Consider the following 12,089-nt stretch of genomic DNA (forward strand, 5'->3'; position numbering starts at 1 on the left):
TGGGTACAAAATAAAAGAGAAAGTTTGATTATTTTTGTATTGAATACTAGAAATGCTGAAAATAAAAATTGAAGTATGTGTGAGGATTTATGTAGGGAAAGTACATAGGGAGAACATAGTAGTAGTACATACTAAAAGAGTAAATAAGGAAGGTTATACAAAGGCGTACTACATAAACAGGGATAGATCATAGGCGAAGTAAATAGGGCAGTAAATAAGTAGTGAAAGAAATAAAAGACAACGTATATTTTGGACAGCTTTATTTGTAGGTATACGTATTTCACACAACTTTAGTTTTCAAACCATTTTGTCGGCAGTCTTTTCAGGCATTTCATCTGGAAATGAGAGAAAGCACATTATTTACTGTTATACATAGAAATGTTGAAATCTTTGGACAATATTTAAAGCTAAATACCATTTTTATCTTCTACGGGTTCGTTCCATTTCTGTCTCTCGCTTGTTCCGAATATAAGGTAAAATGTGTTGCCGGCAATGTATACTGCCGACGCTATGTAGAATACTTTACGCCACTCATTTGGATCCGTCTGAAAATATCAAGGCTTTTTAATATAAGGTGTCTCTTGTTATTATGCCTTGTGATCACACCACATACAGTACCCAACGTTTTTTTTTTAATCTAATGAGTTTTTCATTATTTACCGGACTATTGTTTGGATAGATTGCAGTCAGACTTTATGACAAATGGTTCTGGTAAGTGCAAGAAGCAGGCTGGTTCCAACCACTCCTTTTGGAAAACAGTGAGGGAAGCCAATATTCAATAGTGGAAGTTTTATGGCTGGTTTATGATCTATTAATGACAGAGGTGGCTTGCAAGAGGACAGTTTGAGCCGGTGAAGAGAATAGGGCTACTAAAAGTGACCTCTGAATGCAATAGGTACTGACTTCGTCTTTTAACACAGCTCCAGCAACTAGTGGTGCGATGATGGATATGATGTTGGCAGCCATGTTGGTGATGCCCAGCAGTGTGCCTACGTAGTTAGGAGCCATGTCCAGGTGTACCAACTGTGGAAAGTAAGACTCACTTTATTGACATCTGTTTAGTTGGATTGAGGAGGAAAAATGTTGGAAAGAAAATGTAGACAAAATCTGTAGTCAAATAGCATATTCAATTCGTTTATGACTAGTATCATACGTTATAATTTTATATTTTCAATGGCTGTTACTTCATGCGCATTCTTATAGAACTACACACTTCTCACTGTGCTATGTTACTGAGCTGTATCATGTTTTGCGTGAAGGAGCTATTTTACTAATGCTACTAATGTGAATAACTTTTCTTTCAGAGCAACTTTTGATAGTCAACATTATTTTCTCGAGTGCATATTATCTGAGTATACCATACCATAAGTCCAGTGAGATGTCCCACGTTGAGGCCCACTACGATGGTGAGAAGTACTACAGCCAGGGTCACGTTGCCAGCTGGCACGTATGACAGGCCGATCAGGGCTATTGCTGGCCCTAAAAATCCTGATAAAGGTATTCAATTGTAGTTTATGTCACACAAATAGTGAAACTTAAGTTGTTTTGCAACGAGTTAGAATAAAAATATGTATGTATCTAAATCAAGCAGATACTAAATATTATCAAATCAAACTATGATATTATAACTTCAGGTCAGAATAAAATACTATGAAAAATTCAAAGTACCTGACACCAGTTATTTGAGTAATTTAAAAAGGTTTACTAAGAACCTTTTCAAGAGTACTTTATGAGAACCAGTTTTACTTTTATTCCTTGTAAGCATTAGATCTGTTGATAATTATCCTTCCTCAAAGATTTGTTACCTTTTACCTGTTTCAAGGGAAATACCCCTTTGTGCGTCCTCGTGACGTGAAATATCATTAGTGGTACATCATTATACTTACCTATAGAGTTGGAAAGTTTCCTCGTTGCAGTCACGGTAAGGCACTTCTTGTTAGGAAGGTAGTCAGATAGGTAGCCGAATGGGAAACTCAGAATGTAGACCGCTAAGTATGGCAGAGCTGACATCATGCCATTCTGTGGGGAGAAGAAGAATGCTGATCATATTGCTAAAGAATAAGGGAAGGTATCGAGCACTCTCTCCAAACTTTTTTTCAAACCTCTACTTTTTTGGAGAAATCTTTTAAAACTATTCTTAAACTTCTAGAAATTAATTCTTTAAAAAGGAAAATAAACTTTTTTTGTGAAAAAAGGGAAAGCCGTTTATTATAACTCACCGCCTTAATATCAACACCGAGAACTTTCTTCATGTAAGACGGCATCTCAGTCATCAGGGTCCAGTAGCCCCAGTTCTGACTGCAGTGGAGCACGATCAGGGATATAAACGGCACTGAGGTCCAGATCGCCTTCCAAGGTGTTTTTAATTTCTGGAACCAAAAAATACTACAATTTTGGGAGTGTTGTTAATATACAGCAAATACATTGAATGAGCAAGGAAAATGTAACGCAACAAACGCAGAGAGATATTCCATCACAGAATTTGTTAGCAAAAGAAGAGGGTTTAGTAGAACTTACTAACCTTCGGTTCTCCAAGCTGTCCCAAAGAAGTCTGTATATATAGCCTTTCCTCTGTACTGATCAACTTGGACTTTTGAGGAGAATCAGCTCCTACTATGATGTACAGCACCACCCACACTGCGCCTATTGCTCCATTCACGTAGAAGATCGCTGGCCAGCCCCAAGCGTCTGCTATGAAGCCAGATATTACCAGCTGAATGGCGTTACCCAGTTGCGATCCTAGAAAAGATAAGTACAAACAAATTGTTTATAAGGAAAAGCATAAAACTAACTAACGTATCAAATATTATTTGTACGTTTTATGAGGAATTAACTTGGAACATTATATAACATTATATGAATATATAGAAATGAAAAATTCTTGTAAAACAAATTTACCAGAATTAATTACGGCACCAGTCCGGCTCTTCTCATCAATAGGAGTCCACTTGCCAATTAGGTTGTATATGCAAGGTACTACAAAGCCTTGTGAGAGACCCTGAACGACACGGCAAGCACAAACCAGCTGCCACCCTCCCTGAAAGTTATACACATGGTTGACTTTTGGTGCCTAAGAGCAAAAAAAAAAGATAATTATTATGTTTGATAAAATTATCTGGCTGGCTTGTTCTCAAGTTTGATGGCGCCGAGTTCCAGTCTACTCATATCCAGTTGACCACAAGTGTTTTACAAGTAGCGACTGCCTATCTGACTTCCTAAATTTTAACTACCCGGGCAACCTAATACCCCTTGAATTATTGTGAGACCGGCTGTCGGACTTACCGAGTTCTGACTACCTGTAATGATTGCTACTGATATGACAGTCTACAAAACAGAATATCAACACCGAAAGTGAACTTTAATCACTTACATAATAAGCAGCCATGGGTACAGTAAGCGACACCAAGGAGTTGATAGCTATAGCCATAGTGACTAGTCTCATGCCGCCATACTTGGCAGCCATCTCGCCAGCCGGGATCTGCAGCACTATGTACCCCCAGAAGAATGATGACAGGATCACACTCTGGGTTTGCATGCTCCAGTTGAAAGACTGTAATATGGAAAAAATACGTATGTATATGTAGGACTTTTGTATAACAAATTGGTATTGAGACTTGAAACATGTAATTTGGTTTGGGAATTGCAATGACGTCTGGAATTGTTGCAGTGTAAATAAAAACAGTAGTTTATAGATACCTTTTTCATACATTGGGCAGATTTTTTCTTGTTTCTACTCCTAGTATGCCTTTCTTTTCTCCTCGGATAAATTTTGTTGCATGATCAAAGATTACTCATAGAATATGAGCTCGTTGTGACTTTACTGATCAGATATAGCTTGTGGAAGACTACCCATATGGTGGTCAGGAATATACATATTTGACAACATTAGGTTTGTTTTATTATTTTTAATGAAGAAAAGAATTTAGACTGGAAGCCGACCCCAACATAGTTGGGAAAAAGGCTCGGAGGATGATGATAATGAAGAAAAGAATTTCTTTCACTTACATTTTCCAGAGTTTTGTCCGTCATGACAACGATAGCCATGCTCATGTTGACTCTCATGCCGTACGCGATCACCAGCGCGAAGAACATCATCATCGTCTGAACATGGCGGATGGCGAATATCGCCTCTGTATACAAAAATATTTATTGAATTATCTGTAATCTATTTGCATTAGAGCTATCGCATTCTGCACACTAAATGTTTGTCAAGTTCACTATTTTGCCTAATGTTTGTTTATAAAAATATAATATCATCATCCTCCGAGCCTTTTTCCCAATCATGTTGGGGTCGGCTTCCAGTCTAACCGGATTCAGCTGAGTACCAGTGCTTTACAAGAAGCGACTGCCTATCTGACCTCCTCAACCCAGTTACTCGGGCAACCCGATACCCCTTGGTTAGACTGGTGTCAGACTTACTGGCTTCTGACTACCCGAAACGACTGCCAAGGATGTTCAATGACAGCCGGGACCTACAGTTTAACGTGCCATCCGAAACACAGCCAATGGTATCTAAGATATACTTAGAAAGTACATACAGACTTAGAAAAGTTGCATTGGTACTTGCCTGACCTGGGATCGAACCCGCGCCCTCATACTTGAGAGATTGGTCCTTTACCCACTAGGCCACCACGACTTTTAATAATAAAAATATAATATATCAGCTACATAATTGGGTAAGCTCTTGTCAGATATTTTAGAGGTCATTGATTCGAGCAATGTTTATTATTATGTACTTATACTCATGTATTATGAACTCAGTAACACCAACTTAATGTTAATAATTAAATAACTTGACGTTAATAAACATGCAGTTTCATAAATAAAACTGTTGTACGTTCCTTTTTGTTTGAGTTAAATGTACGCTAAAAGAGATATTTTATACAAAAATACTTTTTGAAACAGCATGTAATTAAGTTGACGAGCCGTGAAAATGAATTGTCTACAGTAATTTTGCTCTCACCATTCAGAATACATGAACGAAGTTTTATAGTACTTATATGTTTCCCAAAATAAATTATAAATGTTACGAAAATGTAAGAGCTACAAAAAGATTTATCTTCAAGATTGTGATACAAGAGAGAACTAATTATAGTATGTAAACATCATTAACATTATGGCATTCATTCAGCTTTGATAATTATTGACCATTTGCTGACTATACAAAAAGTTATCATTTTCTATTAGTAAATAAACAAAAATTACTAACTTGGCTTCTTATTCTCCACATCCGCACTCATTTTGCTTCTCACGTAATACTCATACTATCAACACATAAGTTAAATAATAGTGTTGTCAAACGTTTGTTGGGTTTTTTATCGATAACAGCTTGACACAATCGGGTGGGCGCTCCGATAGTGTCAGTGGCATCACCCGGGGAGCGAGAATGTGATAAGATGTCTTTAGAAGTGGCCGTGAAGATGTTGCGGTGCTGGGAGTAAGAACTGATAGGTATATTTGTGGTAAAGTGGAGTAGAATGAGTAGGGATAGAACGATAACTACTAAGTATGCAATGCTATGTAAAGCCAACGTCACCCGATGACGTTTGCAAAATGATTCTGATCACTGTTATAGTTCGGCCATTCAGAGAATGCGTTCCTGACACGTCGCGATTGAACTGACGACGTAACTTTGCAATGGCGTTGCAGTTACGATAAAAATATTTTTGCTGGTTGTTTACCGTTTTAACAATTGAGGAGCATTAAAACAACATTATTATATCAATAATCAATGAATGTTATAATTTTGTGCCAAACTGAGTGTCAAATAACTTGGTAAACAATATTTTTCTAAATCTATACTGCGCTATTACAAGGTTATGTCAGCGGTTTATATTTTGTAGTGCTGTGCTAAAAATAACAGGCAAGTATCGTAATCTGTTCTTATACAGTTATAATATAAAATAATACGTTTTGATTTTCTTTTTAAGAATTGGAAAATAATGGACTATAAGACTTAATTATAACTTTTATGAAATATAAAAATAAAACTATGACCAAACCGCATTTTTATACTTAGATTAAAAATGGTAACCCCAAATGGCGTTATGGGCCGCCATTTTGTGACGCTAAAACAGTCGTCCGTTGTCGTTTCGTGCGCATAGACCACGTTTTTCAAGTGTTTTCGATCTGTTTTTATTTGATTACCCGGCTTTTGTTAGACCGAGATATCAGGATTGATTCTGTTATTGATAATAATATAATTATACATGTAGGCGAAGATGATGATGAAGACACCACCTCCTCAAGCAAATCGGAGTCTGATTAATATTCTGTTCGCACATTCAATTCAATGTACTTGTAACAAAGAATAAATAAAACAATTTTATTATATGAATATTACCTTTTTTTGGTTTCCACTTAAATAACTAAAATATAAAACAAATGATTCCGCCAATTTAAAACGAAAATAATCTTAAAATAATGCGGCGGTTCATTTTGAAGGAACGGTAACGAACTCAGTGTTATGTTGTGCCCATCACTAGTCGTGACTAACTGATAGGTGTCAGGAACGCATTCTCTGAACGGCCGAAGTATAGCACTATTCTAGTAAAAATACTTTTTTTTCGTTGTAATAAGATTTAGATGATATTTGCCTTAATACCTTCTCAGTCAATATAAAAATGCAGATAAAATATAAAATGGACAGTTAATATTAAAAGTTCAATTTGGTATCAATCATTGAATTTACATTTATTTTTCTAGATCTAAGATCGCAAGTTATAGAGGGTAGATGCCTACATTTCTCATAGAAAATAAAATTCATAGAGTAAGAAGCAGCCAAATAAACACAAATTCACTTTAAAATTAAAATGTCCATCTTTATGTAAATACAGTAGGTATCTAAATTCAAACTATTTTGACTAGTTTACGACTGGGGACCAGATTTCAAATCAAAACCTTTGCATTTGCAAAACCTGTATCTCATCTTAAAAAGGATCAAATAACATTAATTTTGCAACCAAGTTCAATATTTTTAAAACAGATTTTGTGAAATCAAACCATACTTTATCAGTTCACTAGCAAGTTGTCCTGACTTTGCACATTTATAAATTGTATACTTGATTTTTCTCATAAATAATTCAACCTATAAATGAAATCCAACGATCGCCGTTTTCTGCCGTCCGTGATGTCCTTGGGCGGCCCGATCGTTGTTTATTCAACAAAATAAAATTGTAGATCCAGTCTCCTCGAACTTTTGAAACCAATTTTTAACCGTTTGAACACTAGGACAGTCATTAAACGAGCGCAAATTGCGATACTCTCTAAATTTACGCCGCGCAATGGTGGCCGAATCACAGGTGTGATAAAAGTCACGCACACAAAAACCACGGTCTGCTGCGGTAAAACTTTTCATGGTGAATGAATTCCCAAAGACCGTTGATGCTATCTCCGCACCCCGCTTGCCATTCCCGCGCGCCATTTGAATTTTATTCGAAATTTAAATTTCAAAGGACTTATGGGACACCCAGTATTATCATTCTATACAAGACACCTACTAGCTAGGGAGTTAAGTTACAAACAAAGAATCACTATATTTGTGTCATACACATAACTACAATACCCCCGTAAATACCATAGCAAATACACGTAAAACACAGCAAGCTTGCGTCCACAAGTCAGCATTTTGTCCCAGGCACGGACGCAGGTAAAATACCTTAGCAAACACACACAGGCGTGCGGCGTGCTACAAATTATTATTGTTGTGTTAACGTTGAAATACTAGGAGATTTTAGACAGGAATATTTTAGAAAGGATGGATAAATAGTTGTAAATTCAATGTTATAATAGACAACCAAAGAAAGATGAAGGGATTATGTGAAAGTCGATGTGGCTAGAAAAATGTTACTTATGAGATAACGGCAGATAGAAGAGTATGGAAGAGAAAAACATGCTGCCGACCTGAAATAAAATTGGCATAATCGTAGGAGGATTATTGTTACGTACGTCTGCAGTCTAAAAATAAAAATTGGTAAACATAGGTAGAGAGGACTCCAAATGAAATACCAACTTAATTTCCCTCATTAGAAGTTTTTTTGGGTATAATTTCATACAATATTCATGACAAAATCTCTAATGTTACAATTCACATACCTTTGTATATTAGCAAACTATCAAAACTAAATATCTAAGAGTACAGAAAATATCCAAACTGCTTAGTAAGCGCTTAAAATTTTAAGCCTTTAATTTTGTTAATGTAAATTGCAATGCAAATAAAAAGGGGTATTGCTTTACAGATCTCTTGTTTCTTGCCGAAGAGTTATCTCAGGTGGACAAAAAACTTATTACATAAACTAATAATCGTTAAATCTGTCAAAGTTTTTACTGAACTTCTACGGTTTACTTAATACTATTTTGACTTCTTATTGAAACGGTTTTTAGAGGACCTAATTGAAGAGTTGAAAAAACACGATACCGTAGGATCATTGTATTCTGAATCAAAACTGAAAATAATTGAATAATAGTTATTTGTTATACAAGAGTGCAAAGTTGCTTTTTAACCGCGGGCTCAATTTTGATGACCGAGCAAGCGTAGGATTCTACAATTGAAACACGAGCGTAGCGAGTGTTTCAATAATTAGAATCCTGAGAGATAGCGAGGGAATCAAAAGAGCACAAGGTGAAAAATCTTTGCACTCGAGTGCAACACGTAACTTTTCATCCCACCTGATCGAGGAAATTACTAAATGCAAAAAAACAAAATGGCGCGCACATATGAATATCAAATTAAAGGCACATTATAGCGGCACCGCAACAGCACGGCTCCACACGAGCATTTAAGTTGTCATTCAATTTAGAGCATTAAATCGTGTATATTATAATATATTTCGTAATGTCAATATGAAAAAGCCAACGGCGAGCAGTCAGCGTGCTTGCCGCTTCCACACAACTTGACTCGCCGCCCGCGTGCTGCAAGCGAGCGGTCCTCATGCGTACAGCGCGCCGACGGCGTGCTAATTGCGCGCCGACTCCGAGCCGGCAGCGAAACAACGTCATTACGTCGTGTTCAATCATAACATCAATCATAATTGTCTTAAAATAATATTGAGTTTGCGGTGACAGCAAGCTTACACCTCGCGGCCGGCGCGCGGTTGGCGCGCTGGCAGCTAGCCGTAGTCTTAATTCGAGGCGACGCACAGTAGATCGACGCCATACAAGCGTTGGGACATAGGATATTTAAATATCCAAATGTCAATTTTTGAAAAACGAGTTATGCCATCGTATTTGTCTTCTTATTAGCTGTTAAAAATGTTACTAGCATTTTCTGATTGGACTCTTACATCGAGAGCTATAGCGCAAAATGTGATTTAAATGTATGGGAAGTGACTTAAAAACTGATGTATCTCGAGATTCCCTTCGCCTTTCGACTTGATTTTTTTATATGGTAATAAGACATATATTTGGCACATTTTCTTCAAACAAACATGGTGCGATAAATGTGCCCGTTTTAAGATACAAGTATAGACCGATTTTTGCAATATCATCTACATATTTATTTATAAGTTTCACATATTTTATCTCTGAATCTCACTTCAGTGGTGACTCACTGATATGGTCAGGCCATAACTCATTGGTGCACCGATAATATAATCTCTGGAAATAATTATATACTACTAATGAGATAATTTGTTAATTTTTGGTAATTTGTTATTACCTAAATTTTAATGAGGTGATTAGCTATTTTTTTGAAAAATTAGCTAATTACTTATAAAAGACCTTTTTATTGTTTACAATAAGAACTCGAATCGATTTTTAACATACCTACCCTCATTAGTGCCAATTTTGGAAACCATATAAATAGGTGCATTACTTGAAGAGCATTAGTTGTAATTTCATCCTCATCCGAGTGTTGTCATTATGTCTTTTCACGGTTTCGGTACTTACCTCGACCTTTACATTTCTCTACGTGAAGGTGGTGATATTCGGGACTATAATCAATTATTTACGTCTCTGAAAACCAATAGTGATTTTCAGTTAAGAGACGCAGTTGAAAAAGAACTTAAAGAATGGTGTCGTAGATTTTGTTATCGGATCTATGCTAAATGGATGAAATCTTCAAGAAATCAAGAAGCATTTATGCGGAAGTATTCCTCCTGGTTGCAAGCAGATATCAAATGGCCAGAAAATTGGAAAGAGAATGTTATTATACCCGAAGAAGAAATAGACGAGGCATCTGAAGAACCAACAGCGACAACATCCGATTCTTTCACAAATGTTGTGATGAATCCGGAATGTCGGGTTTCCGACGCATCTACATCTACTTCGATAGAAAGCCGCAAACCTTTTGAAGAATTATCGAACAAACAAAAAAGAAGACGCACAGAATCGAGTTGCAGCTCCTATAGCACGGAAGAAATCGTCTTCTCTGCTCAAACGAGCCTCAAATGATCTGGAAAAAAAGATGTGGCTGAAATCCTGCAGTACCTTTTAGAAAATCCAGAGCAAGTCTCTAAAGTAAAGCAGTTTATTCAATTTGGAGAAATGAAAGAAATATCATCCCAAAAAGCTTTGGCATTATATGTTACTTTAAGACTATCAAAGTTTCGATACATAACACTAAGAGATTTCAGTGAAAAGGAAGGAATTTGTAAATACCCTAGTTATTATAAACTTCAAGAAGAGAAGAAAAAGTGCTACCCTGACAACAGTGCTGTAACAATAACAGAAACTTCTGTTAAGATTAAACTTCAAGCTCTGTTAGATTTAACTGTAAATAGACTTATTCAGTGTTTGGACATAAGTCTTGACAAAGATGAACTCCTGCTAATAAGCAAATGGGGGTTTGATGGAGCCTCAAATCAAAGTGTACATCAACAAAAGTCGGATTGTTCAAATCAAGAACTACAAAGCGTGTTCATGGCGAGTCTTGTGCCATTGAAGCTCACAACTCAAGATGGATGTATTATTTGGCAAAACCAACGGCCTTCATCAACGTCTTTCTGCCGACCCATTATGTGGAAGTTCATGAAAGAAACGGAGTTTAATGTTAAAAACGAAATGACTAATATAGAAACAGAAATAGAAAGTTTAAATCCAACGAAATGTGAAAATGCAACTATCAAGCATAAATTGCTCTTGACAATGATAGATGGAAAAGTGGCATCCTATATCTCTGGCACTTCTACAGCAGTTTGCGATTTGTGTAAGGCGCGTCCGAAGGAAATGAACAATATAGAATTGGTTCAGAAAAAACCAGTGGACGAAGATATGTATAAATATGGATTAAGCAGTCTTCATGCATGGATCCGTGCCATGGAATGTTTGCTTCATATAGCATATAGATTAGACATTAAATCTTGGGAATCAAGAGGAGACGATGCCAAAAAATCTGTAGATGAAAGAAAAAAGAACATTCAAGACAGATTCAGAAAGAAACTGGTTTATTATTAGACGTTGTAAAACAAGGCAGTGGGACGACAAACAACGGAAACTCAGCTAGAAGGTTCTTTCAAGATCCAGCCAAAACTGCTGATATAACTGGACTAGACGTTGCTTTAGTGCAAAGACTTGGTGTGATCCTACAATGTATTTCTTCTGGTGAAAATATTATTGTAAACTGAATTCTGTATAGATACTGCAAAACTGTTTACCAATCTTTATCCATGGTATTATATGCCTGTGAGTATTCATAAGTTGCTTATTCATGGAGCTCATATAATTGAGCATTTGTCTATAGTGCCAATCGGTTTTTTGTCAGAAGAAGCATCTGAAGCGAGAAACAAAGATTTTCGTAAATTTAGAGAGTCTCACTCGAGAAAAAGTAGTAGTATTAATTGTAATGAAGATGTACTTCATAACCTGCTTCTCACTTCAGATCCTTTTTTGACAACCATACGACCAAAATTGGATCGTAACGTAAAGAGAAATATGTTTAAAGAAGTTTATGAAATGATAGTCACAGAAGAAAATCAAGTAGAATTTTGTGACGTTATGAATTTAATATCTGATAGCGATTCTGAAGAATCTGAAATAGAATCTGATGATGATATTTTCTGTGACTAACACTTTCTTTTAGACTATTGATTTTTATGATGCTTTATGATGCTGTTCTTCGTTTTGTTTGTTATATTGAATATTTGTTTTTACTG

General features: G+C 36.2%; 1 protein-coding gene across 1 annotated transcript; it reads right to left on the reverse strand.

Annotated features, from left to right (window-relative positions):
• Positions 1-245: 245 nt before the first annotated feature.
• LOC124637480 (putative inorganic phosphate cotransporter) lies at positions 246-5,339 on the reverse strand. Its single transcript, XM_047173988.1, has 11 exons — positions 5,210-5,339; positions 4,006-4,130; positions 3,371-3,550; positions 2,899-3,037; positions 2,522-2,739; positions 2,220-2,369; positions 1,887-2,019; positions 1,364-1,488; positions 904-1,023; positions 416-545; positions 246-335 (listed from the first exon to the last, which is right to left on the reverse strand). Exons 1-11 carry the CDS (start codon positions 5,238-5,240, stop codon positions 298-300), a joined length of 1,389 nt encoding a protein of 462 aa, XP_047029944.1. The 5' UTR covers positions 5,241-5,339; the 3' UTR covers positions 246-297.
• Positions 5,340-12,089: the final 6,750 nt, after the last annotated feature.

The sequence above is a fragment of the Helicoverpa zea genome, chromosome 16, assembly GCF_022581195.2.
Source record: "Helicoverpa zea isolate HzStark_Cry1AcR chromosome 16, ilHelZeax1.1, whole genome shotgun sequence".
Taxonomy (NCBI): domain Eukaryota; kingdom Metazoa; phylum Arthropoda; class Insecta; order Lepidoptera; family Noctuidae; genus Helicoverpa; species Helicoverpa zea.

Coding starts and splice junctions, on each gene's coding strand:
- LOC124637480 (XM_047173988.1), bottom strand. CDS start 5,240: ATGAGTGCGGATGTGGAGAATAAGAAGCCAA. Junction 2,020..2,219: donor TCGGTGTTGATATTAAGGCG/GTGAGTTATAAT, acceptor TTCTCCCCACAG/AATGGCATGATGTCAGCTCT. Junction 1,489..1,886: donor GAAACTTTCCAACTCTATAG/GTAAGTATAATG, acceptor TACCTTTATCAG/GATTTTTAGGGCCAGCAATA.